General features: G+C 43.2%; 2 protein-coding genes and 1 long non-coding RNA gene across 19 annotated transcripts in view; 1 reads left to right on the forward strand and 2 right to left on the reverse strand.

Moving 5' to 3' along the window:
• Positions 1–5,082, reverse strand: part of CHD3 (chromodomain helicase DNA binding protein 3) — a 25,077-nt gene extending 19,995 nt beyond the window's left edge. For 12 of the 14 annotated variants that reach the window (XR_012491982.2, XM_074319399.2, XM_074319403.2 and 9 more), the window contains exons 1-2: positions 4,780–5,082; positions 131–243 (exon numbers count right to left, since the gene is read on the reverse strand). Coding sequence is in view for 13 of the 14 variants with exons in the window: in XM_074319399.2 (XP_074175500.1) it covers positions 131–243; positions 4,780–5,056 (390 nt within the window). In the remaining variant the exon portion in view is untranslated. The remainder of the gene's footprint in view (positions 1–130; positions 244–4,779) is intronic. The other 2 variants (XM_088801929.1, XM_074319398.2) reach the window with 1 other exon arrangement.
• Positions 4,224–22,939, forward strand: LOC109454432 (uncharacterized). Its single transcript, XR_012491984.2, has 3 exons — positions 4,224–4,697; positions 6,521–6,614; positions 19,043–22,939. It is a non-coding gene; the product is annotated as an uncharacterized LOC109454432 (long non-coding RNA).
• On the reverse strand, positions 9,175–27,846 carry CYB5D1 (cytochrome b5 domain containing 1). 4 transcript variants are annotated; one of them, XM_088801940.1, is made up of 4 exons: positions 27,352–27,772; positions 27,004–27,222; positions 25,924–26,170; positions 9,175–15,373 (listed from the first exon to the last, which is right to left on the reverse strand). In XM_088801940.1, exons 1-3 carry the CDS (start codon positions 27,679–27,681, stop codon positions 25,940–25,942), a joined length of 780 nt encoding a protein of 259 aa, XP_088658066.1. In that variant the 5' UTR covers positions 27,682–27,772; the 3' UTR covers positions 9,175–15,373; positions 25,924–25,939. The 4 variants fall into 4 exon arrangements, with proteins under 4 accessions (XP_088658066.1, XP_019600629.1, XP_019600626.1 ...); XM_019745070.3 differs by lacking the exon at positions 9,175–15,373 and having other exon boundaries at positions 23,514–26,102; positions 27,352–27,428; positions 27,522–27,846; XM_019745067.3 differs by lacking the exon at positions 9,175–15,373 and having other exon boundaries at positions 23,514–26,170; positions 27,352–27,428; positions 27,522–27,845.
• Between the last annotated feature and the right edge of the window lie 71 nt (positions 27,847–27,917).

Raw genomic sequence — 27,917 nt, forward strand, 5'->3', positions numbered from 1 at the left:
GGAGAAGTCAGTTCTCCCTGACTTCAGGATCCCCCATCCCTGCCCCTGTAATCAGGACCAGAGAAAATGCAGGTCTCTGAGAATGGGTCTCCTGAGCCTTATTGTAGAGATAGGAGTCCTCAACACTTACAAGCTTCTTGCGTTTTCGGGGTTTTCCTGGCTTGTTCTCCTTCTGCTTCTTGGGTCCTCGTTTTCTCTTCTTCACACCCAATGCTGAAGGCAGCAGCCGAATGTCATCCTTATCTTTGGAGCAGAGAACACCAGAAAACCTGAGCTTCTAGGGTCCCAGTCTTTGCGATCCCTCGACCTTACCCTTCCTCACTTCCTTGGTTTCCCCTTTCCACTCTCTAGGAACTCAGGCATTAACTCCTCCAAATCTTGCCTCCCTTCACTGGATGCAAACAGAGAATCTTTCGAGTACTCCGGGATGCTCTGGTTCTGAATGGAAAGTCAAGGGTCAGAAGGGAAGAGCAGCCAAACCACTCCCTTCTCTCCTCTCCTACTTACAAGGGACCAGGCTCTAGGCCATGGGCTCTGACTGTGGCAGGTCCTTTCAGTCGCCGCCAGGGCTCCTCCTGCCTTCCCCCTCACTTAGCCAGCTGGCATCCTGCCCAGGAACTGGGGAAGCCATGCCCAGCTGCTGGCCTGGCCTGACCCCAACACTTGGAGTGGGGAGACACAAGCTGGCAGCTCCCTAAGCCAGATGCTGAGAAGGGAGAGCCAAAGGTGGACACCTGGGTTCTCACACTAACACCCTGGGGCCCTGACATCCTTTTTTCGAAGAGGGAGGCCTCTATTTATATTTCCGCAGATAATCACCCAGCCTCCTGTTACCCCAGCGCAACCCTGGAGGAAAAGAAATCCTCAGCTGGTCATTTTCACTTCTGGCCCATAGGATCATAGGCCTGGCTCCTTCATCACATCCTAATCCTACAGGAGAAAGTCTCCACAATTACCTAAACATTCTTTCTCCTCATAAGTAGCCTGGAATCTGCCTTCAAACCTATTTCCATATTCTTTCTCCCTTTGAGAATTCAGGGGCCCTACCATTTGTCCCAGGGTCTCACCCTTTGACTCCAAATCTAGTTCCAGACATCTTGACCCATTCATATATAAACAGTATGGGAAACCCAAACAAAGATATAGGAACAGACACACCTTACCTATGTATTCTCAAATGGACAAGCATACACACAAACTCATGAGCACAAATCGAGGACAGCCTGTACCTGCTTTCAGCAGGGCTAGGTCCCTTTCTCCCCAGATATCTCTGTCAGAGAGGTCAGGGCTAGTTCTTCCCTGATGTCCCCTTGATTCAATCTCCATGACCCCTGCCCATCTGTGAAGGCTTAGGAGACAAAAGTTACTCCACATAGAGGAAGACACTGATGCCACACAGACATGGAGCCCTAGTTGGCCTCCCTCCCACAGCAAGCACTAGACTAACCAGCCAGACCTGTCTTGCTCAGGCAGAGGAGTCTGTGCAGAAGCGGGAAAAGCCTGGGCTCGGCCCAGCCCCTTGCTCTAGGACACACAATCCTTCCTCCTACAACAGCCAAGGGAAGATTAGCCACAATTAACACCGGAGGCCTGGGTTTCCATTGCCTCAGACCCCAGCACCTCCTTCCTTCAATGCTACTTCTCAAAACTCCAGCATCCTGTGTCCTCTCCTGCAGGAAGACACTCTAGGATTGGGGGTTTGGGGGGGGTGGGGCGGGCAGGGGGTGCCTGCAAAAAGCCCCGTGTGTGAAAACTGAAGATTGCAATAGGAAATAAAAAGTCAGTAAGACACCATGGCCCAGCAAGCCAACTTTCTCTAACCCCAGGGGCTTCGGTTAACGTGAACAGGGAAACAGGGCAGTGGCAAGGGCAGGCCAACTGGCTAACGATCAGGGAAACGGCCTCGGTCACCACTAGCTGGGGGTGGGGCACAAACTCTGGGACGTCGCAGCCAGTTAACTCCACTCCCCACCCCAGCAGGAGGTTTCCGAACTTTGGGAAGGCGGTGGTGGGTAGAGGCTAAGGAGAATGGCGAGGAGAGGAAAGGGAGGGCAATAAAGCAAATCCAAGTCCCAACCTCTGTCTCACCAGCCACTCAATGCTGGCCCGGAGCCCAGACTCTCCCACATCCCCGGCTCAGATCTCGGGAAGACCGCGAGGGAGGAGGGTGGGCAAGGAGCGGAGGGCGGAGCCTGGCTGCCAGAGAAAGCAGGAGGAGTCTCGCAGCAAGCCTCGCCTCCCGACCGCCCCTTTTCTTCTAATCTCACCATCAATCTCTCACACATATATTTATTTTTTCTCAAATTCCCCTCCCTCCCCCACAACGAACCACCATAATAGGTCTGCTGCACATGCGTATTACACGTAGGGGGTGGGTTTGTATCTTCAGACCTTTTGCAAAGAAACTACCAGAATTTTCCGCACCACCCACAATCATTCCCCACCCCCACCCTACCCCCAAGGAATCACATCTATATATTATGTTATATTATTTCTCTAGACTTGCCAGAAGGGGGAGGGAGAAGAAATGAGTTTTGGGCTTCCTGCTCCCTTCCCCCATCAACACGAGTGCTATTATTTTAAACGTTTAACAATGTAAGGAGACTGGAGAGGGGGGAAGGGATAAAATTGGTCTTGGGTTAAGAATGTAAAACAAAATGGTGAGAATCAAAGCAGTCAGAATGAAAAACAATAGAAACCTCTAATACACACAAATTCATATTCTAGAGAAGGATGAAAGAGGGCAGCCCGAGAAAATTTCCTTAGAGGAGGATTATTTTGCCCACACTTAGGGAGACAAATAATGAGCAGACTAAAAATATTTTCCCAAAGTTTTACCTCAGAAAGTCATCTGAGGGGGGTGTATCTGGGTCACTCATTTGATTTGGAGGGCTGAAAGGGAAACAAAATCGCCCTGGGAGACAGAAAAGGTGGGTTTTCTTTTCAAATAAAGAATTTTTAAAACATTTGACGTTAATTCTCATCTATTCAGAAAGCAAAGAGGGAAAAGGGAGGGAGTGTTGACACAAAGACCCATCTCGACCTCAGATTCTTTCATGCTCCTCTCTCATACCCAAATCCGGGATCAAATACATTCCAAGTTCGGAATACAAATAGGTGACAGCGGCCAATACCCTAACATAACCTGACATCCTCTGTCCCTCTTTTTAGCCCTTTGGCTGTTTTCCAAGCACCCCCCCCTCCCCACAATTCTTTATTCCTTTTCCCTCGCGCAAATCAGTGGGCTCTCTGGGATAACTTTCTAAAAACTTTTCCCTTTTTCAGAGAAGCCTGGCGGCGGTGAAGGAGACTTTATCCTGTTTCCATCAGACACACATCCTCCAGTCCTCTTACGAAAGCACCCTACACTCCCTCAAAGGACGTTTGCCACACAAGCCACAGAGATCAATATGACAATTTTACAAAAAACATGTTAGACGTTTTGAAGTTTGGTGCATTTGTGCTGCATGGCACCCAGAGGCCTGGGGATGTGGATGTCCCCTTTCCTTACCCAAACAGGAAATGTGAACACCCTAAAGATGTCACCTATCCTAAAGAAGCCTAGAAATAACTCCACTAAGAGGGTGGTCTGAGTAAGGTCATTGCTGGGCTCCTGGTGCGGCAGCGGTCTGTCCCTTCCACCACCGGAGGAACTGCCCAGAGAGTGCCGGTGACCTGTCATCCCGGGAGGGGGGGGGGAGTGGTGCTGAGTGATGGTCAAGCTGCAGAACAGCTGGGTGGGCAGTTCACGCCCCTCAACGTGGTCAGGGTGTGGGTGGTTTCAGCGAGAGTTAGTGACAGTGAATGGCAGCCACGTGAGAGTCACAGCTGGGCAGCTCGGCCACCCCAAACTGACAGGGTCATGGGGGGGGGAGGCGCACTTGACACAAAAGAGCCCAGAGCAGAGGAAAGATGAATGGGGTGGAGCTGGGTGCATCTGGTTTCCCAGACCCTCGCCTCCCGCTCCCCAGTCCTAAGTGCCTGCTGTCCCTGTTACGAACTGTGGGGAGCAGGGGTAGGAGCAAGTCCGATTCCAGGAAGTGGTCCGCGTGAAGTGTGGCCACCACCTGCCCCTAGTCATCGGCCGCCCACAAACATTCACACAACCCCTCCCCCACGTGCCACCGCACGCCCGAGTTGGCGGGCACCGAAGTCCCCGCAGGTGGGGGGGTCCGATGGACACCGCCCCCCCTACCTTCACTACTCCTGAGGGGAGGGGGTTGAGGCCGCGGTCTGCTCCACACGCGGAAACCCCACTTTACCTCAGTCCAACCCCACCCGGACCAGAACCCGAGGGGCGCTCGCGCGGCCGCCCCTCCCCCACGTGCCCCTCCCCCACGCCGCCGTCCGGCCGCCAGGGTCTCCGCGGTCCCTCGCTCGGCCAGGGAGGGGGCCTTGGCTTCGCCTCGACCGTTTCCTGCCTACCCCCTCCCCGCCGGGGGTGAAAAAAATATATATGTATCTCCTCCTCCTCCCCCGAAAGCCGCAACCGAGTGGCCCGGTCCGTGCGCGCAGCTCGCGCCCAGCGCTCTCCGGCCCGGGCGGCGGCGGCGGGGGAGGGGTGCGGCGGGGGAGGGGAGGAGGCCTGGCCCCGCGGCCGCCGCGAACGTCGCCCGCCCGGACCGCTCGGACAGCCGCGGGGCGACGGGCCCGAGACGGCGCCCCGCACCCGGGATTCGCCTCGGTTCGGCCGCGCGGTGGGTGCCTCGCCCCCGCCGGGCCTCGCGCGCCTGCAGCTCCCACTCGGGCTGGGTGGGGGGAGTCGGGGCTGCCGCTTACCTGGCGGAGGGGGCGGCGGCGGCGGCGGCGGGGGCAGAGGCGGCGGCGGCGGCGGCGGCGGGAAGAGGTGGCAGCCGGGGGGGCTGTGGCGGTCGCGGCCCCGGTCGTGGCCCGGCCGGCGCCCGAGTACTCCCTCGTCGTCGTCCTCCTCATAGTCCTCGTCGGCCGCCTCCACCTCCTCCTCCTCCTCGTCGCCCTCTTCTTCCTCCTCTTCTTCCTCCTCCGACACCACCATCTCCTCCTCCTCCTCCTCCTCGTCCCTCAGAGGGGAAGCCATCCTGTGGCTCTGGCCCCCCCACCACCCCCCCACCCACCGCCCGCCCGCCTCCCCCACCGCTACCACCACCACCACCTCCTCCTCCTCCTCCTCCTCCTCCTCCTCCTCCTCCTCGGCGGCGGCGTCCTCCTCCTCCTCCTCACCGCCTCCCCCAGCCCCCCAAACCCCTGGGCCACCCCCCTCCAAAACCCCCACCCTCAGGGCCGCCGTCTGAGAAGGGGGGCCAAACCACCCCAAAAATTTTTCTTGGAAAAAAATTGAGGACTTTTTTCCCCCTCTCTTCTTCCTCCCAAGAGAACAAGAAGGGGGGATTTAAAAAATATATATATATATGTATATATAAAAGTTTTCGACTACTCTCTACCCCCCTCTCCGTTGCTTTAAATATATTTAAATTCTGAGGGGGGCGCTCAGAAATATTTCTCAGAGCTGAGGCACTAAGATGGCCGCCTTGAAATTATTTTTAAAACAACCCCCCCTCCGGCACCGCCACCCCCTCCATGAAGAAGGGGAGAGGGGGGAAAATCCCCTTTTAAAACAAAATGGCTGGCTTAATATTTTATTTTTCACCCCCTATACTCCTCCTTGTTACACCCCCATTTCTAAGCCTCTACCCAGAAACCCACAAATTTCCCCCTTTTTTCATAACTGATTAGTGCACAGATTAATAGAGATATTTTCCTTGTGTACTGAGTGTGTGTGTGCGCGCGCGCGCGCGTGTGCGCGCGGGGGGGGGCATGAAGGATTTCTGCATAAAACAAAAATGGCTGCTGTGACTAACTCCCCCCTTATAAAAAATATTTGAGGGGGGGCATTAATCAGTACTCATGCTCAGTCTGACATCAGCATAAATTGTTAAAGGTTAACTAGTTAGATACTAATCCAACTAGATCTAATTTTTTTTTCTTTACTAGTCTCTTCCTCCCCACCTCCCTTCTCTTAAAGAAAAGCTTTTTTTTTTTTTTTTCTGAATACTTCAGAAGGGAGTGGTTTGATGTGAAGGCTTTTTTTCCCCTTCAGGCATTGAAAAGGAAAAAGATGAAATATATGTTTATGTATAACTGTTTCTACATACCTCATTGAAGTCAAAACGCATTTAATTGTGTACGTATCTTTTAAGTGAGAAGTGATACTGGATTTTTTTTCTTTCTTTAAAAAAGTGATAGAAATCCTAGTGACTTTTGGGGGAGAGATATGAATAGATACAATGATTGAGGTTTTTTTTTCAAAGGAGTCCATGTTTGATTCTCCCCTTTGCCCAGCCTTTTCAGTGATTTATAATTGTGCATTTTATCTTCACCCTTTTCTCGTTTACCTCACCCTCCCCTTCCCCAATTGCTTGAATATAAAATTCATCTGACTTGGGAAATTAATTTAGGGGTAAATAGAACAGATTTTTAGAATAAAGGGGAAAGAGTCAAATCTGAAGATTGTGAAATGATTTTCTCTTTTCTCCTATTTCAGTATATTTCCCTTCCTCCATAATCTCCAACACTGATGAAGTGGAAGAAACTGAGATACCGTGAAAGAAAAGTAACCTGGACTGAGAAAGACAGAGGTAGGGGGTTACACTCACATTTTCATGTGACTCTGAACCATTATTTCCAACTATACCCCAGTGTTTATCTTATAGTGGTACCAGAAATCCAATGGAATATTGAAAAGGAGTCCAAAAGTAGCTTTCTCATCCAGAGACTTGATAAGAGAAGTCGTAAAATAAAATTTGCCAGTTGAACAATGCTAGCAAAGGAAGAAGGGTGAATGGTTCAGTTCTACCCTTTTTCAGTCTTGTCACCCTTTTCTTACTCTAGTTCTTTTGATCTCACTTTCCCCCTTCCCTTGCTTCCCATCCCATGCCTGTGAAGTCATTTCTCTCCTGGGTTATTTCCCTACCTCTGAAGTATAGCTGCCGGCCACCCAGCAACCCCTGCAGTGTTTGGGAGCACCTGAAGAGGGAAGGGTAGGAAGGTAGCAACCAGAAAGTATTAATGACAAGGAACACTATGCAGATTTTCACTTATGAGGCTAAATGTTCTTTATTGATGTGCCTCCCGTTCCCCCCCCACTCACACACACACACTAATGTACTTTATTGAGCATTGATTTCCATCTTTTTCTTAACCTGAACTTTGGAATTTTCTTGCCTCTGTTCCCGTATCATTCCTGTATGAATCTAATTCCTATCTGTCTTCCATTTGATTTTGTTTTATCCTCTTTCTCAGTCTCTCTTCCTAGTCCATCTGGATATGTCTCTTTTCTGTATGGGCGTCTCTGCACGTATGTCTTTATTTTTCACTGAGACTGTCTTTCTTATCCCTTTGACTGTCAGGCTCTAGCACCTCTAAGTGACTATCCATCTCTGTCTTCTTTCTGTTTACTTCTGTCTTCCGGGCTCTGATTGCATGTGCCTCTTCCTCGTGTATGCCTGACTCCCCCTCTTTCTGGCCCTTCTGTGTGTGTCTGGGAAGAGTGTCCCCACGTGTATGTGGGCAACCCTACACATCATGTGTGCCGCAGTCTCTGTACCTCTGTTCCCTCTCCCTCTGTGCTGAGCGCCTCTGCCTGCCTGCCACATGTGCCACGAGCTGCAGGTGTGGGTGACTAAAGGTGGCTGTGTGCATCCCTGTACAAACATTTATCATTCTCGAGTGTGTGCTTTGCATATAGATCTCTTAATTTGCCTGATTCTCCCTCTTGTCCATCTCCCCCTCTGCCTACCCGCATCTCCTGTTCTCTCCCTACTAACTTCTTGATTTTTCTTCTACTATCCTTGTTTCTGCCTGTTTTTCTACCTACTTACTTCTATTATGGTGTCTGTCTGCCTGCCTGCCTGCTGGTCTGCTCCTCCCTGACTGGCTGGCAGCCTTTTTCTCTCTGGTTGTCTGTCTGCTTTGCTGGCTGTTTGCCCACCACTCTCTCTCTCTCTCTCTCTAGCCATCTGTCTCCCTGCCTGCCTGTCTCTATCACTTTTAGCCTGGGTTTTTCTACCTTCTATGCCCTGCCATGGTTCCCTGTCTTGGCTTATCCTCCTTCTTGTTCCTCCTCTTATTTATGCTTGTTAAGTTCCTGATTTTTCCTTGCCTCCCATTATGTCTGTCTGCTTGCCTATCTACTCTACTTGCTTGCTGCTATCCCACTGTTTAATGCTTGTATCTTTTAAGTCTGTCTGCTTATCAGCTTTTTTTCCCTTGGCTTTTCTATCCCAAGATCCCATCAATGGTGATGGGCTGTACCCCAAACCTCTCAGTGACCCCTTGCCCCAAAGTCTTATCTGCCTTCTTGCCATATCCTCTACCTTGCCTTCTCTCACTGCTTACCTCCATTTTAGTTGTCTCTTTTTCTGTCTTTCTGGTTCCTCAGACAGTCTGCCTACCTCAGTCTTTTTGCCATTTTCCCAGTCTCTCCTTGTCTTCCTGCCTTTTTGCTGTCTGCCTGGCTGGCTCTTGCTGTCCACATCTCTGCTTGCTTTCCTTTTTCTTCTTTTTTTCAATCAACTTTTAAATAGATAATATATACACATGTACAAAATGTTTGAAGTACTAAAAGTGTCCTGTGAAGAGTAAGCCTCCCTTTCTATCCTTCTCCTCCAGCACCCAGTTTCTCTCCTCAGAGCTGCCCACTACTGCACATTTCTTGGATATTGTTCGAGAGAAGAGCACATATATATGTCTGCTTGCTTTTTGATGCACTCCTTCCTACTTCTCTCCCAGTTTTGCTGGATGCTTCTTCTTCTGTTAGTCTGTCAGTACTCCTTCCTATTTTGCTGGGCTTGTCATCTCTTGCCTGTTGTCTTTTTCAGTCTACTTTATGGTACTTGTCTTTTTGATTGACTGGTTGCTAGTTGTATGCTTTTACTACCAGTACCTGAGGAGCACTTTGGACAGGCTTGCTCTCTCGTAATCTCCTGTTCTATGCATAATAAGTTATCTTGATGACAGCATACTTCTGCTGGTCTCTTCATCACTGAAGTATGTATTAATTGAGAAAGGACATGAAAGCACTAATAGTACTGAAAAAATACTATACAAATATAGGTATAATTTAATAAGTACAGATAGTTTATAAGCTGAGCTTACATGAACACAGTAGATACAGGCCTGCTCTGCCTTTCCCACAGCTACGTGAATTCTTTAAAAGCATATGAATATAGATCCTTTTAGGTTCAGCAGCGCTCTTTGGCTGTTGACCTAGGCCTGTCCAAGAAGTTTGTCTTCCTCCTAGCCTTAAAAATCTTTGCTTCTTACTAAAATCCTTTTCATCCTTCCTATAGCTCTTCTCACATGCCACCTTAGTGATGTTATAACTCATTGGGGGAAAGAAAGACACAGCCTCTATCCAGGTCTCTTCAGAAAGATGATGATAAAAGTTTTACGCACAATGCACTGTTCTTTCATTTCTGCTTTTTTACTGCCTGCATTCCTGAATGTAATGGTTTCAGCCTCTATCTTTGTGTCTCTCTTCTGTCTTTCCCTCGTTTCCCACTCTCACTTCTCTTTTCTTAGTTCTGTCTTTCCTCTTAACTCTGTCTTGGGCTACATTCTAGCTTCTCTTTCTGATTGGCTACCTTCTCTCTCTTCTGTGTGATTGGCCTGTATCCCTGTATCCCTCCATCACCCCATCTGTCTGCTGGATTCTCCCTGTCTGCTTGCAGTAATGTATGTGATAGCACTTTATAAATTATAAAGCACTGGGTAGTATAAAACATTATTATCACTTCGTTTCCTTTCTTTTCTTATTATTTCCTTTATTTCTGTATGCCTTCCTTCTCTTTTTCTCTTCCTTTCTATTTGTCTGTCTCTGTCCTTCTTTGTGGTCTTACCTGCTTCTCTGTCAGTCATTCTCCTTTCTTTCCTTGCCAGCCGGTTTGTTTTCTGCCATCCTTCTTTTCTGTCTGCTCAGTTCTTGTGTCTCTCCTTCTCTGTTTCCAGGTTCCTCTACATTTCTTTCATCTGTCTATTCTGTCTGTCCTTAGGCCTTTTATCTGTGCCTGTGTGTCTCACTGTCTTTAGCTGCTTGTCTTCCTGACTGTAATTTTTAATGTGGGCACCATTCTGTGCCTTTTGCTATTTTCTTGTACTTCAAAAAATAAAAATAAAATAATTTAAATACCATATGACTAATTGGTAGAGGAGAATATTTTTTTGTTTTTTAATGAGAAAACCATTAAGATGAGAACAAGAAAGGCAGGCAGCTGTCAAACGCAAACCCAAAATTAGCTTGTGCTACCCCCACAAAAAAAGAAAAACATTGTAAGGGACTCCCAAGATTTTTTTTACTTAAAGCAAAAGCAAGAAACTTATCCAAAGCAATAGTTTCTAACGTTTTTTGGATCATAGAAACTTATAAACCCTTCCCCCAGAAAAACAGTAAATATATAAAATATGACATATGTTTTCATGAATACCCTGAAGTCTGTGTACCCCAGGGTAAAACCCTGATGTAGGGAACCAATGAAACTGATTAATAGAGCATAGACGTGAACTTATGCAACAAAGCAGATCGAAGAACTGAAAAAACACTTTGCAATCTATGATTTTCTATCTAAGCAGATGTTAAAGAAATTCCCAGTTGTCTTTTGAAATATATAGATTAGTGATAATAATGAAAGGCATGTAAATGCTGAGGATAGTACGGAATTTTAGAGATAGAATTCTAAGCCAGTGGTTCCCAAAATGGCTAAGTAAGTTTGCCACCTGTCCTTTCCTGGTAAGGTCTGTCCTTTGTTCTGAGATTATGCATTTCTTACGTGTATTTTTATAGATAGTAAATATGTAATATACTTTATATGTAATAAACATATAACACACACATATATTATACACACACACACACACACACACAGGGTGCCAAAAAATGTGTACACATTTTAAGAAAGGAAAAAAACTATTAAAATTGTAATACTCAATATGTACTGATAACAAAAGATGAATATGTCATGTGTTACATTTTTTTGGCACCCAAGTATACATACACACATGATTATATATTTTAACCATATATTTGTTAAAAATGACCCTTCTAAAAATGATTAAGCTCTGTATGGAAGGATGTCCCTGATAGATTTTATGGAAAGAGAGATAGAAAATAACTTCATACTTCTGTACTATTTGAACAGAACATGCATGTACTTCTTGTAGTTACAAAATATTTGTAATATCTTTCTATTAAATAATGATGATGGGTATATAGGTTTGGGTTTTGTTGTTCTTTTTTTTTTAATAATTTATTTTTTAAATTTATTGGGGTGACAATTGTTAGTAAAATTACATAGATTTCAGGTGTACAATTCTGTAAGGTTTTGTTGTTCTTAATGTTCTTACTTAGCACAATAAAAAGTCAGCAACTCCATGTTGAGAACTTTTTTTTTTTTTTTTTTACATTTTATGGTCATTGAAATCTAGAAGTCTGGGACCCACTGCTTTAACCTAACCTTTTCTTGATTTCATGAAGAAACTTTAGACCTTCATATACCATATGCATGATTTGCCATATTTACATACTAACTATACTATTATATGCATACTCTTTAAGTCAGTTCACTTTTCCTTAGATGAATGTCCTTTAAAGAGTAAATTTTATAATACTAAGAAATAATATCTATAAATCCTTGATTTGATAGAGTAATTATATTCTTTCTAATTTACTTGAAAATAAAAAGCATCTTGCATGCTATCAATTGTATAGGAACCATATTTTAGGAAATATCATTTTGATATAATTTTGTAGGTATAGAAATTGGGGCCCAGATGTTAAAAGGATTGCCTAAGATCAAGTTAGTTCTTAGGGACAGAACCAGGACTTGAACTTATATTTTCCAATTTGTCTTTGTACTATTTACTAAATGACTTCTAAGTCAATGGGATCCCTAGAGTTTTATTAAAGGAACTAATATGTGAAATTGATCGTTACATATGTAACTTTTTGTGTATAACAACTATACTACAGAACTGGCAATGATCAATTTAATTGTAACTTTTAAACTTACATATTTTCTGACACAGAGTTCTACTTCTTACTGTCTACCCTAGAGAAACACTTAGTACATTGTGCATAAGGTGACAGGTATAAAGATGTTTATTACAACATTGTAATAGCAAAAAATTGGAAACACCCTAAATCTCCAACAGTAAGGAACAGCTAAGTAAACTACATAGCAATTAAGAAAAATGAGTTACAGCTATTGAATACATAGTAAGATTTCTTTACTATACTGTTGAATGGGAAAAAGCAAGTTGCAAAGCAATACATATATATGTGTGTATATACATACACATATATATATATATATATATATATATATATATATATATATATATATATATAATGCTATTTAGTTAACTTGTGTTTAAGAAGCTAAAAACAATACTACATGTTTCCAGATACATTTATACATATATAAATGCCTTTGAAAATTCTGGGCATATACATACAAAATTAGTAACAGTTATTTTTAGGAAAGAATAGTCAAGGGGAATATTTAGCTTTATTAATCTGAATTTTTACATTTATTATTTGTGTAAACAAATTTAAGTAACCTCATGATCACATTAACAAATGAAGCCAAATGGAACAAAAAGTAGTATGATTCTCTAAAGAAATTCATTCCTTACTAATCTCTAGTTCTTTGAGGAGAAAAATATATAAGCAAAGTATAATCAGCAGATGTAATGTAGTTAGTTAGACTTTTAAAAACATTAGTGAGGTTCCAGTTTAAAAACTGAAATATGAGGGGAAGAAAGGAAAGGCATAGAAGAATATATGTAATATGGAATCATTGATAAAAGAAAAAATATATGAATATCCATAGAATATTTCTGGAAGAATACACTACACAAGTAACTGCAGTAGTTACCACTGGGAAGGGAACACTTATTTTTTCACTGTGCATCTTTTAAAGCAATTTGAAAATTTTTCAGTGACCAAGGGATTAGCTAGGTGGAGGAAGGAGAGACATTTTTTGAGATCAGACATAAACACATAGAAAAGTTAATTAACAGTATGTGGTAGTGATGATTATTATAGGCTGTAAAATCTGAGTGTTCAGAGAAGAGAGATCTTGTGGGGGGAAGGGGGACCAGTGAAGAACTTTCATATGTAGTTTTATTTGAAGTAGGCCCCAAAAGGTAACTAAGATTTATATAGCAAAGATGAAGGGCCATCTAGGTTCAGTAAGAGTATTTAGCAAGTAGTATGTGAACTTTTTCATCTGACTAGAGTGGTAAGTTCATGATAGAAAGTTATAGTAGGTGTTCATACCTCTTTAAAGGATAAGAATTGTTAGTATATCAAGTGAAGAGTAGAGGCCAGAACCTTGGAACATCTTTGAAGAATGTAAGAGCAAGAAGAGAAGCCGAAGAAAAAAAATAGAAATTGTTAAAAGAGTTGTAGGTACACCAGATAGTGTTATTGTGGGAAAGGAAGAAGACAATTCCAGAAGGAAGGTATAATCATTGATGCTACATGCTTTGTGGAGGTCAAAAAGAGTACCAACGGACAGTTTCTCAGAAAGTTAAATATAGAGTTACCATATTACCCAGCAATTCAGTCCTAGGTGTATATACCCAAAAGTATTGAAATATATTAATCTTCATAGGAGAATTATTCATCATAACCTAAAAGTGGAAGCAACCCAAATATCCATAAACTGAGGAATGGATAAACAAAAATATAGTATATCCATACAATATTATTATTCAGCCATAAAAAGAATTAAGTACTGATATACGAAGGTCAGACAATTAAGTTCGCAAACTCATCCTAGAAAAAGTGCTACATATCTCATTGCTGAATATCACTGCAGTCACCTTTGCAGTACTCCCCTTGGGAAGCTATGCACCCATGCCAGCACCTAGTCTACCCTTGAAAGTAATTTTGGAACTCTTTTTCTGGAATGGCCATCAGAGCTGTCATCATATTATCCTTGATGTCCTGAATGTCATCAAAATGTCTTCCTCTTAATATTTCCTTTATCTTCGGGTAAAGAAAGAAGTCATTGGGGGCCAGATCAGGTGAGTAGGGAGGGTGTTCCAATACAGTTACTTGTTTACTGGCTAAAAACTCCCTCACTGACAGTGCCACGTGAGCTGGTGCATTGTCATGATTCAAGAGCCATGAATTGTTGGCAAAAAGTTCAGGTCATCTAACTTTTTCACGTAGCCTTTTCAGCTCTTCCAAATAGTGAACATAGTTAACTGTCCAGTTGGTACAAATTCATAATGAATAATCCTTCTGATATCAAAAAACGTTAAGATCGTTGCAACAAGTTCGCGAACTGAATTGTCAGACCTCGTATGCTGCAATATGGATGAACCTTGAAATTATGCTAAGTGAAAGAAACTGGACACAAAAGGCCACATACGGTACGATTCCATTTAAATGAAAGGTCCAGAATAGATAAATTCACAGAGATAGAAAATAGATCAGTGGTCGTCAGGGGTTGATGGGAGAGGAGAATGGGGAATGAATGCTAACAGATATGGGATTTCTTTTCTCAGTGAAGAAAATGTTCTGGAATTAAGTATTGGTGATAGCTGCACAACCTTGTGAATATATTAAAAACTCCTGAATTGTATGCTTTAAAATGGTGAATTTTATGGTGTGTGAATTATATCAATTTTTTTTGAAGACTGCAAACTAAGAAAAGTATTATATTTGGCAGCTAGTTTGGGTGAGGAAGTTACATAGCAGTTAAAGATTATGAAAAACCATTAAAATGTTGCTTATAGAGGTTTGTAATTTAAAAATTCTATCTATTGAGAACTATTTCATAGGTTCAAAAGGATATATATAACATACATCAACCACAAAGAATATTAAAATGAACATATGTACCCATCGTCTGATTTAATAAATATAACAATGGTAAGATCTTTAAAGCCTCAGATGATCTTCCATATTCCACATTCCTCTCCTGCCCCTACTCAGCATACTGAACATTGTGTTATCATTCCCTTGCTTTTTCTTTGACATTAGTTCCCTTCCTACCTGTAACTTCTTAATTTAAAAAAATTTCCAACCTACAGAAAAGTTGGAGTACAATGGACACCTGTATATAAACTCTTCATCTAAATTTACTGATTGTTAAACCTTGTGCCACATTAACAAAATGACTTGAGCAAATGCTGACGATCTAATGTTAACTGCATAAAACAATATAAAATTATATGTATAATATAATCACAACCACGTAGGAAAATACTAAAAGGAAGTGGTTAAAATGTTAATAGTGGTTTCTGCTGAGTGATAAAGACTAAGAGTGATTTTTGTTTTGCATCTTTAGGCTTCTCTACCTGGAATTTTCTGTGAAGAGCACATATTCTGTAATGAAAAAGAAAACTGAGTTTAAAAATTTAATTTAAAAAGCGTATGGAAAGAGAGAGAATTGCAGATAGTATCAAACATTTAGTCATAAAATTGGGTAGTCCCAAAAATAATATGGACAATAAACCTAGAAATAGACCATATATCTGAGGGAATTAATTATTTCCACAGTTGCTTTCAGATTCCTCCATCATGTATGCAAAGGATCCAGCAGTCTGGCTGTGTACCCCTCCACTTCTCTTCCTCATTGTCATTTGCTTACCTCCTGATCATTCCCCTCATTCACTGAAGACTGACCTGGCTCAGTCCTGCCCTCGACTTCCTAACCCAGAGACCTTTCCATTCCACATCTGGCAAAAAACAAACATTTTTTTCCCTTTTGACATTGCCTTGTAACAATTTCTTAATAGTTTTCCATTGACTGGCCAACTAGAAATGACTTGCTTTTCATCTTTTGTCAGTCCCCAGTTGTTTCAGCAGAATTGCCCTGACACCTTCCCTGGCTGATTAACTGTCTTTCAAGTTATAGATTTGTCATGGTAAATGCTAGCTCCAAGCTGGCTTCCTCCTGCCCTTCTGCTTGCTGTTGGGCCCTTTCACCATCTAGCTTTCTGGACAATGAGAGTTATTTTCATTTCAGACTAAGTTAGATATGATTAATAAATTAAAATCAACTAATTAAAAAATATATTCTATATTCCAAAATTGTATAACTCCTAAAATGTACTGCAGAGCCAAATAATGAAGTTATCTTCTCTCTCCATTAGAGAAAGAGTTTGAGCTTTGGAGTCAGGTAGCACCTAGAATCCAAGTACTGCCACTTACTAACAGTGACGCTGGGCAAGCTACTTATCCCTCAAGTCTCAGTTCCCTCATCTGTAAAAGAGGGATATTAATGCCTACCTTACATGGCTGTAGTGAGGTTCATAAAGCACTAGCTATAAGGCACTCAATAATTGGATTAAGAAGTACAAATTGGTAGTTACAAGAGTCATAGGGGTGTAAAATACAGTATAGGGAACATGGTCAATAGTATAAAAACTATATATAGTGTCAATGGGTACTAGACTTATTGGGGGGATCACTTCGTAAATTAGATAACTGTCTAACCACTATGCTGTATACCTGAAATTAACATAAAATAATATTGAATGTCAACTGTAATTTAAAAAAAAATGATCACATGGATATGTAGTACAGCATAGGGAATATAGTCAATAATATTCTAATAACTATGTATAGTGTCAGAAGGGTAATAGACTTATTGGGTTATTACTTTGTAAAGTATATAAATGTCTAATCACTATGTTGCTTTGTACACCTGAAACTAATAAGTAAATAAAGTTCAAAAAAAATAATTGGTAGCTATTATTCTAAACAATAAGTTTACTATTAGCCATTTCTCAACTGGGAGAGATTCACTTACGATGATTGCAAGCTGAGAAGATTCATGACCCAAGTTATGAATAATAGCACCTTAAACTGAAGAAGCAAAGTGCTGACTTTAGTTAATCTTGCTCAGTAATTGGCCCCATTTCCTTGCTTTCCCTGCTTTATATAAATAAGCTACACTCTGGCATGATAGGAAACAAACCACATTTTACTAGACTCAAATAATTCTCCTAATGTAGACACAAACACTGTTAGGTCAGAAACCAAATGTTAGTCACAGATACGGTCTACTGATTTTCTAATGAAGACAGATGTTACCTGGATGCCAAATAATGTCAAATCTTGGGAAATCCCAAGGGAAGCATTCATTACTCACTAAATAGTGGCCAGCACAAGGAGAAGGAATGAAAACTAAAATTTTTGAGTGCTTTTTCCAAGGACCTTTTATACTGCTGGGCGTTTTCCCATATCTTATTTTCAATCTTCTCAACACTGTAAGGTAGCTTCTTTTTAAGTGACCATGTCCTGGTTTATGCCTATTGTCCCTAGTGAAATTATACTTCTGTTACCTATATTTTATGGTTATAGAAATGGAATCTAGAGGAAGGAAAGTATTCTGTGCATGGTTACAAAGTCAGAAAACTCCTTTCTGCAGTTGGATTTCTTCTGTGAATATCCCATCCATACCTCATCCAACTGCAGCCTGACTTCTCTAACACACCACCATTTTGCTGTTTGCTAAATCCATGGAAATTCAAGTTCTTATCTTACTTGACCTCTAATGCAACATTTCACACTGTTTACCACTGCCTTCTCTCAAATACTAGGTTGGTACAAAAGTAATTGCAGTTTTTGCAATTTCTAATCTTTTAAGCCTCAATTACTTTTGCACCAACCTAATACCTTCTCCCTGGCACCATATTCCTGAGTCTCTCTCACCTCTGGCTTTTCCAAGTCTCCTTTTTCTCCCTCCCTCCCTCCCTCAGATACCGTTCCTCCCAGGCCCTCCCCTAGATCACACTTCGATGTCCAGGTGATCTTAACCTTGACTCTGGCAGCAGTTACTGATTCTCACACCTGTAACTAGCCCAGAGCTGTCTTCAGGATCTAGTCCCATATATCCAGTAAGATCTGGTTATCTGGATTTGCATGCCCCAGAGTCACTTCAGACAGCTAACTAAAAATACATCATTTTCTCCCCCAGATTCCTCGGCCGGCATTCTCCCTCCCCATCAGTGGACTGATGATCATCTTTTCAGTCACCCAGGCCGGAAACGTGGGTGTCATCCTTAATGGCTCCCTCTGCCCCACACCCCCTCCCAGTAAATTACTGAGTTGTATGATTCTCTCGTAACTTCAGTTCATATTCTCTGATCCCCACTGCCACTAACTTTAGTTCCGGCTGCCTTCATCTCTTTCCTGGACTGCTGCAAGAGCATCAGTCTCCGTCTCTACTTTCTTCCCCTCCCTTTTTCTCCCCTCCAATCCACTTTCTCTTGACATGTAGTCAATCAAGTCACCTTTTAAAAATGTAAATCTGATCAAGCCATTCTCCCTATAAAACCCATGACCCTGAATTGTACACTTTAAAAGGGTGAATTTTATAGTATGTAAATTATATCTCAATTGAAAAAAAAATAACCTGGTTGACACAGCCTTGCATGACCTGGTCTGGCCTTATCTATCATTGCCCACCCTCCTCTGGCCTCACGTCTCCTCTTAGCTTTACTGTGATGCACTTCCTCCTTGCTTCTGAGCTCTCCACCTACTGTCTCACCTCTCAACTGTGCACTATTTATGCCATTTACTCTTTTTCCTTACCCTCTTCCTCCTTTCCACTCGGCTCACTCCTTGTCCTTCAGCTCTCAGCTTGAGATGATGCTTCAATGAAAAGCTTTCCCTGATCTCCCTAGACTGGGTTTAGGTGTTCCTGAGACATTTCATATTTAACCCTTTTGTAGCACTTATCACATTATATATTTTTTTGATGACTGCACACATATGACCCTGACCTTGCGCCCAGCACGTGCAGAGCTCTCCTTAGCACCCCAGCCCCGAGAGCACAGTGTGTGCCAGCGCCATTCTCGGGTAGGTGCACACAGGTTCCACACGGGGGTCCTGGAAGGCCACTGGGCTAGGTGCTGGGTATTCAGTGGCAAATAAGAGACATGGTCCCTGCCCTCCAGGACTTTATAGTCTTAAGAAGGGAGGAAGATGGACATTACACTAATATTTAGTTACACTAAATATTTTCATTTAATTATTGTGTTTCAGGCCAACGTGAGAGTGTGTGATAAAAGATTTGACATAATTAAAGGGATCAAAGAAGACTTCTCTGAGAAAGTGACATTTAAGCAAAGACTTGACGCAGCAGGAGTTGGCCAAATGATGAATGGAGGCTGGAGTGTTCTGTGCAGAACAGCATGTGAGAAGGCCCTGACGGAAAGGAGTTTGGGGAGTTTCAGAGACTTAAATGCCATTGTGGGAGGCAAGGAAGAGCCAGATCATCAGGGCCTTGTGGACAGTGGTAAGGGTGTCCTCCACAGGAAACCGTGGAAGACTTTAAATAGGAAAACTGTAAAAGCTGCTGTGTACAAGTGGAAGCAAGATGACAAGCCTCACAAACTTCTCTGAATCACCCGTCAAACTGGAAGCTTCTTGAGGGCAGAAACTGTGTCTTATTGGTTAGTGTATCCATGTCCAGTACTGTGCCTGACACAGCAGATGCTCTGTACTATATACATGAATTGAATAAGTGGATGGGGGGCCAGGATTTCAACTTAGGTTTTCAAGAATGGCTCTACTCAAGTATCAACACCCCAACCCCCACATACTACCCTTCAAAGACCTCTATCCACACCCAAGACTAACTGGATATCCCTCCAGTGTATCTGTGGTCGATTGTGTTTTCCAAAAATGGCCGCAATATCTCACATCCAACATGTTCTTATTACAATCTAACTTTGGCATTCTTCTCACTGAGAAGTGAGATCTAGCTCCCTCCTCTTGGATTTGAGGCAACGTTATAAAAGGTGATTGAGCTTCCTCCTGGTTCTCTTGGGATACTTATTCTTGGAACTCAGCCACCATGCTATGAGGAAGCCCAAGATACGCCCACGTGGAGGAGAACTGACAGCATCAACTTGCCAGCCATGTGAATGAGCCATTTTGAAAGTGAATCCTCCACCTTCTAGCAATCTGCCCAGTTGATACCTTTTGGAGTGGAAATGAGCTGTCCCCACTGAACCCTGCCCAAATTACAGATTCATTAGCAAAATTAATGATGGTGGTTTTTTTTAAGACACTTTAAGTCTTGAGATGGTTTTGTTAAGCAGCAATAGGTAACTGGAACAGCATCTTATGTTTATCATAGAGGGGAGGTAGTATAAGTCGGGTTAGTGGGTGGCCTATCACTGTCTTAGTTCAAAGCCCACCTTGGCTACTTACTAGTTGTATGACCTCTGGCAAGTTCCATAACCTCTCTGTGCTTCAGTTTCCTTTTTTCAGTGTAAATAAAAACAGTACTTAACGTTCATTGTGATTAAGTGCTGATGCAGGTAAATGCAGATTTCCAGTTAAGACAGATCAATCTCAGTGACCATCTCAGGCAAGCCTCTGATCATTCCACCATATCTCTCTTATGTGATTCTGCTTGTCTCGCTAGTACTTTTGGTATGTGTATATATGTATATGTGTGCGTATGCGTGTGTGTGTGTGTGCGTGTGTGTACTATGTTTCCCTGAAAATAAGACCTAGCAGGACAATCAGCTCTAATGTGTCTTTTGGAGCAAAAATTAATATAAGACTCGGTCTTATTTTACTATATATAAGACCGGGTCTTATATAATAAATATAATACCTGGTCTTATATTAATTTTTGCTCCAAAAGATGCATTAGAGTTGATTGTCTGCCTAGGTCTTATTTTCGGGGAAACAAGAGAGAGAGAGAGAGAGAGAGACAGAGAGAGAATATATATATATATAAAATATACACACATAAATGTAGAATGTAGTTTTTGGTACTATCTGAAGTGATCTTGTCTACTTGTCTACTTGTTTATCCTACCAGAGTATAAGTCCCAGTAAAGCAGGAGCCTGTCTCATTCACTGCTGTAACCCAATACCTAGAACAGGACCAGGCACAAAGTGTTTAATAGAACTTTTTTGTTAATGAATAGCACGTTCACACTTCTTGTGGAAGATACCACTGGTTCCTATCCAGTACTCATTGTCTCCTTCCATAGTAGCGGCCCCTACTTTTGCATGGAGGTCAATATAAAATACTAACCCAGACTCCATTGCAGGTAAGGCTCGTGTAATGTATTTCCTATCAATGAGATGTAGGCAAAGGTCTGCTAAGGAAGTCTGGGAAAGTTTTTGCTTTGATACAGGAATTGCTCTTCTTTTCCTCCTTCCTGTGTACAATAAAGGCTAGAAGTAGGGCAGTCAAAAAGGCAATAAACATGAGGACAAAAACAGGAGCTACCTGAGATTAATGAACTATCTAGTGGAATCACCATACCACACTTTTAACCCTTTGTAGTTAAGCCCAGCAGTTAGCATTTTATTACTTGCAGCCAAATACATTCTCAACTGATACACTATAGTGGAGTAGTAACGACCCCTCTAGGCTGTTTATTGAGGACAAGGGACTATTTCATCTACCTTACTATTCTATAAGATTGGAAGAATTTATCAGCACAAATGTTACTATTCAGATCTCTTCAGCTCTCTTCAAATAGTGAGAGTGGGCAAATAGCAAGGGACACCACATTATCTGAATCTATTTGGCTCCTAAGTCCAGACATTTTGGATAGTGGAGGTTATGTGTACCATTCATTTCTGAAACAAACCGGTATTTGTACCACTCCATGCCAGGCATCCTAGGGCTGCTGGGGATACGGAGATGATTATTAAGTCAGATGATTGAAAGTGGATGCCCAAGTTCCCACTAAACATAAAGCTCCCAAAGGGCGGGAACTGAACTCCCAGTATGAGATTTAATTCTAACAGTCTATCTACCATCTTGGTCCTCATCTCAACCTCCTTTACCCGACCCCACTTTAGTGGTCACACTTCACTTATTCACTCACCAGCGTTTTTCAGAGTTTCCCAAGTGCCTAGAATACCCAGTCCTTGCACTGCATGTTTACTTGTATTTTGAATGCCGGATTTTTGACTTCTAAGATCATTCAGCTTCCAAATTCTGTCTGCGTTCTCGACAGTTAACCCTCATGTGCTCCTGCTGCTCCCTCATAAAGTGGCTGTTTGCCCAGTATAAAATGTCTCTGTGGTTTACCTAAACTCAGCTGTGGAAGCTGCGTGCATTAACCTTAGCCTGATGTCATGACTGGGTGTTGTAGTCAATTAAAACCAAATGATAGATCCCTTCATTCAGATCCAAGGTACATCCAGATCAGAATTTGGGACTAGTCATAAACTTTGTCCCAAGTATTAAAACTTTAGAGATTGCTGCCATGGGAGCACAGGTGTAACAGGTTGAGGTAGGCCATTGAGGCAGGTGCCAGGAATCCTGGGGCCACGTTTGATATTTTACTTTTCAGAGTGTGTGTGTGTGTGTGTGTGTGTGTGTGTGTGTGTGTGTACACTGTTCAGAGGCAGAAGGTTGGGCCAGTTTGAGACTGATGGAAATTATAGTGCCTTTCTCCAAAATAATACACATCTGCACATATACACACAATATTTAGAAACCATTTCTGGAGGTCCAGGTTAAGAATCCAGCTGTGATTGACGCTGGAAACTTTTTCAATACCATAATTTGGTCCTTTTTCATGTATGTTTTATCCCAATGAGCGGGCAAGCTTCCTGCAAGGAACATACACTTCTTGATTACCACCATTGATGTGTTCACATGAGGACAGAGGCTTGTGGGAAATATTTGCCAACTGAGTCCTTTGGAGCTGCTATGATTGAGGACAGGCAGTTTTCAATATTCTGTCATCCTACTTCCCTCCAAAATGAAAGAGATCACCACAATAAAACTTGGACCCCACATTCATGTTCTATTTAGTTTCTAGGTTTTAGGCCAAGGCATTACGTACATATTCTTCACGCAAATATCCGGTCTTGTGTATTTAGAGAACAAGGTAGTACCTAGTGGAAATCTTTATATCCCCAAGTCAGTAAATATTAATAAATGGATGTACTCTATTATCTTAAAAATCTGTGGTCTTTATTCCTCCCACAGCTCTGTGCCTCACCCCATACACACCCACACTTGCAATCAGATCCCTTTATCCCATCCCATGAATTTTATTTCTCAAACTACACTCCTTTCTTGGAGTCTGCTTGTGGAAAAAATTAAAAATAGGAATAAACATAATGCTAATAGAATAGTGGCCATGTGGTTTTTCCTTTTTTTCTGATCCTTCCTTCCCACCTATAAATTTAAATCGGCCACCTTTAATCCTAACCACTTTAGAACTTGAAAGTATTTTCCCTCTTCCAGTCCCCTCTCCCGGATTTTGTAGGTGATTATAGCCACCTGGTGGCCATATGGGGAAATAACAGGTAGATTGCCCCAAAATTTTCTGGTGAGAGGTATACATAGAACCCCTGGAGTAATTTTTGGTCTTGTATCTGTGGAGAGCAAGGAAAGAAATCTGTGGATAGAGACTACAGCACAGGATCCAGACATCCTATTTCTTGGTTCCACCTTGCCTCCCAAGACACAACATCCCATCCACTAGTTATTACAGATAGATTAATTCACTTAACATTTGGGTTCATTCAATCAAAATTTATTGAGCAGCAACAATGTGCCTAACACTGGGAACACAGCAGGGAACAATATGCACATGATCTCTACCCTCGTGAAATTACAATCTAGCAGCTGGCCAGCCAATTATATCCATAATTTTCACACTACAGTTTAATAAGTGCTCTGAAATATGCATGGTGCTAAGAGAAGATTTAACAGAAAGTCTTGACCTACACTGAGAAATCAGAAAAGGTCTCCCTGAGGAAGAAACATTTAGGATCAGGTAGGGGACAAATGGAAGGAATTGCACTGCAAGCAGAGACAGCTCTGAGGCAAGAAGACATTTAATGAACTGAAAGCCAGCTACTGTGGCTGGAACACGGAACAAAGAGGAGTGATGCAAGATGAGATATGCAAGGTAGGCAGAGGCTGATTTACACAAGGACTTTGAATTTAAGACTTTATTCCAGAAGCAACTGGAAGCCACTAAAGAATCTAAAGGAGGAAATTAAGATGTTTAGGTTTGTTTTTTCAGAGCTCACTCTGACTGCTGTGTGTGGAAGACAGAAGTGGACATGGGAAGACTGGTTAGGAAGTTTCCACAGCACTCTACAGAGATGTGATGAAAGGTTGGCGAAAAGATAGATTCCAGAGATATTTAGGAGTTAGAAGCTACTTGGAGTGACTGAATATGTGAAGAGAAGGATGTGTTTCTGGCAACAGGTACTGAAATAGGAGACTGGAAGAGGGAAGGGTTTGGGCAGATCCCTTAGGCACAGGCCCTGAGGCTGGCATAGGCCAGAGGCTGGCACAGGCCCACAGCAATAGCATAGCTTTAGTTCTCAAATAGTTTAGGGTTTAACTGAGCAAACAAGATACACATGAAACAAATGCAGAGTCGATTAAACATCAAAACAAGTCCAGATAACTCATGGTCTCTTGCGTTACATGGGACTGGATGGAAGCCCCCATCTCACAGTGTGTTCAGATACTGCTAAAGCCAAAACAGATGTCTCCACCTTTGTCCATGCCTTTCAATCAGTCCCTCAGGAAACTCCTATGCCGCCCAACCAGTGTCTCACAGGGGCCACCTTTCCCTGCTCTGGGTCCTGGTGCCCTCTGCCAGGAAGAAGCACTATCCCCTCCCTGCTTCTTTTTTGCCTGTTACTTCAGGATATTCACCTGTTATTCTCCCCTACTTAGGTTAAGTGGGACCAAATCTGGCCACTGGCCCCCATGGTTGTTCTCATTTGGTCACCAGGAGTTTTGACTGACTTAGCTGCTCTCTTTACATTACTCTGTCAAACCTCCTCTTGTAGAGCCAACATCTTGCCAAGTTGACCCTGTCTTCCTGACCTTCCCTAAGAGGCACAGGCCCATTATGAATATACTGTGGCATTTGCCTCCTTTTTGCTTCCCCATCCAAAGTGTCCCCCTCTGAAGTCCCTTTCTCCACTCTAGTTGTTCCTGGAATCAGTATATACCCAACTCTGTCTCAAAAAAGTCAGAAGAAAAATTTTGCTATGGGATTAACCAGGAAGTAGCCTCCACAGGTATTGTTCAGCTGACACTTAGCCCTCCCTACCTTCGCTGTGCTACTGCAGACCTCTGCTAACTCCCTTCCAAAGACAGCAACTGCAGAAAAAATGGCAGACTACACAGTAGGCCTACAGGTTCCCACTGCACAATGAACCTAAGACATTGATATATTGTCTTTACAATGAAAAGAACATGGACTTTGGAACTGGGCAGACATGGGTTTATATCCTGGTTATTAACTAGTGCGCCTTTGTGCTATTAAATCTTGCTAAGCTTCAAAAGACTTATCTGTAAAATAGTGGTAATCGTATCCATCTTATGGGGGTAGTTATATTAAACAGGGTGTATAAAGCACATAGCATAATATCTAGCCTGAATTGCCTGGTAACAGTTCACTTCCTTTCTTTCCCTTGGTTTCAGCTATCAAATACTATTCAGAAGGGAGATAAGCCAGTTTTGTATGGCTAGTGATAGACATTTCCTATCCCTGTCTTTGTAAACATCACCTTCCTGCAGCCATCCCATTGCTATCGTTGCCAAAACAGTTCTTTAATCCCTCATCCCAGTGTAGGACTTCTGTTTCTCTTACTGTCTAAAAGTTCTGCCTGAGCTCTATTTGACTATCCTCTTCTACATCTCCCTAATCCAAGATACTTCATCTTCTTGTATCATTTGTAAAAATTAATTAACTTCTAGCATTCTCCCTAACATTCTCAGAGTAAATTATAACAGACCTGAGAAATAGGACCTTAACACTTCAGAAGGGCATGGGAACCACAGGCCAGTTCCCAGAGTGGAATGGAGGCCTAGGTCCGTGCACTACCCCCTATCCTCACTTCTTTTCCTACAGGGCACAAAAAGAGCCAAACTCAAAATATGTCTTGAGTCTACATACGCATATATCTTCTTTCCTATAGCTCTGTGAGGTCATCATTGAAGTAGAGCAGTATTGCAGGTGTGTGGAGTGTACCATCCATATTTAGAGAGTCAAATTCTTCCTCCTCATCCTGGATCCCATTCTCTTCTAGGGTACATTCCATGTTCAGGTTCCTCCCTTCATATTTCCATGTGTAGCTGGCAGCATGTGCATTATAGGGGAGATAGCGGTGTAGGATTTCCCACATTGACTCCAGAGCCCCCACCTGGAGAACACGAAAGCACCCCACCCCCAGAATTCTGGGTGGAACATACATACACGCACGTGCACACACACACACACACACACACACACACACACTCCAAACAAAAGCCAGGAGCCCAAAAGATAATAAACCTGGGATCAGAGTGCCTCTCTTGGCAGATAGCAGCTTCGGGCATTCTATAGTCCGAGAAATGAAGTTGGAGCTATAGCAGGTAAATGAATGGCCCCAAAGTCCTAACTGTCTTCATAGCAGCCACTTCTAATAGATGGCCCTAAAGGGTCCAAGTCACAGCCTCATACCGTGTTTCCCCAAAAGTAAGACCTAGCCAGACCATCAGCTCTAATGCATCTTTTAACTAAGACTGGGTCTTATGTTACTTTTTGCTCCAAAAGATGCATTAGAGCTGATACTAAAACTGGGTCTTATGTTAATTTTTGCTCCAAAAGACGCATTAAAGCTGATGGTCTGGCTAGGTCTTATTTTCCGGGAAACAGGGTAATCTCATCCCCACAATAAAATAGACTATTAAGAGTCCAATTTGGATAGCAATTGCTATGCAAAACATAGCATGTTAGAGCTTCCAAGGACCACCAGCACTAAGATGCATGAACTGCTGCCCTGGGCTTATGAAGGAGTGTCTTGTACCCTGTGACTCTGCCACTCCTCGAATTCCCAATACTGGGGACCTAGGTGGTCTGTTGTCTCGGTTGCCCCTAAAAGGGGAGAAAATACAGCTCCCACCAGTTTTGGAGAGTTAATGGCCTGAAGATCTGCTTGGAGATTTGCTGGGATTCCCCATTCCCTCTAAGTTGTTCCCAGGCACCAGTTCTCACCTCCAGTGTGTGCTCCTGCGACGTGAGCGTGTTAATGATGCGGATGTTCCGGGTCTTGGCGGACAGCCGCCCCACCTTGTAATGCGACCCCTGCCACCAGGGCTTTCCGAAGTCATTGGCCCAGTCCGAACGGGGCAGTTGAGGTGGGACATGCAGAAAGCGGCCCCGGAGGGTGCGGTATCTCAGGGAACCGGTCAGGGGATCTATGTGCTTGCGGATCTTTAAAGCAGGATTTAGGGGAGAGGGTGGGAGCAGTCACTATCTCAGGCTCTGGCTAGCCCCTGCTTTTCTTCCCATCCCCGCTTTCCAGTGCCCCTCCCCCCAACGTCAGGTTCCATCACAACTCACGTCTCTAGTCTTTGGATCAAACCAGTGGCTGATATCCTGGCCTGCAACTTCCACGATGGGCTTCAGCAGCAGGTCTCCTGGGAAAGAGCAGCCGCCGTCAATGCTAGCCACCCAAGAACCAGGCATCCCCAAACACCCACCCCGACGCTGGCCCAAAGTGTGGCCCTTACCCTTGTACTTCTCTGCCAACGGCGTTAGGTCATACACATATCCCAGGTAAGACACCCAGAGGTCTTCCGGCTGGTTGTGTTGGGCCACCTCAGCCGGAGTGAAATACCGACGCTGGAAATGTTCAAAGTCTGGCCCCGCCACTAAGCCCCGGTGCAGCATGGCTCTCGCTCTATTGGTCACCGGCTCCTTTAAGTACCTTTCTTGCTCCTCAGCACGCTCTCATTACTACATCCTCCTTCTCGTGCAGGAGCTAAGGCGAGCGCGTTTATCCGCTGACATGGAAACCATTGTCCTTTTTCCGCCACCGTCCACGGAGATTAAACGCTGTATGGCGAAAGAGGGACGTGGGCTCATGGGAAACGTAGTCTGATTTCCGCTTTAAAGTAACTTGAGTC

The sequence above is a fragment of the Rhinolophus sinicus genome, chromosome 12 (genome assembly GCF_057876585.1).
Source record: "Rhinolophus sinicus isolate RSI-liver-muscle chromosome 12, RSI-T2T, whole genome shotgun sequence".
Classification (NCBI taxonomy): Eukaryota; Metazoa; Chordata; class Mammalia; order Chiroptera; family Rhinolophidae; genus Rhinolophus; species Rhinolophus sinicus.

What these genes read in the sequence shown, in the direction of transcription:
- CYB5D1 (XM_088801940.1), bottom strand. Translation starts at nt 27,681, where the DNA reads ATGCTGCACCGGGGCTTAGTGGCGGGGCCAGACTTTGAACATTTCCAG. An exon ending in TTGATCCAAAGACTAGAGAC is followed by an intron (nt 27,223 to 27,351) that starts GTGAGTTGTGAT and finishes CCTGCTTTAAAG; the next exon opens with ATCCGCAAGCACATAGATCC. An exon ending in CGCAGGAGCACACACTGGAG is followed by an intron (nt 26,171 to 27,003) that starts GTGAGAACTGGT and finishes CGTGTTCTCCAG; the next exon opens with GTGGGGGCTCTGGAGTCAAT.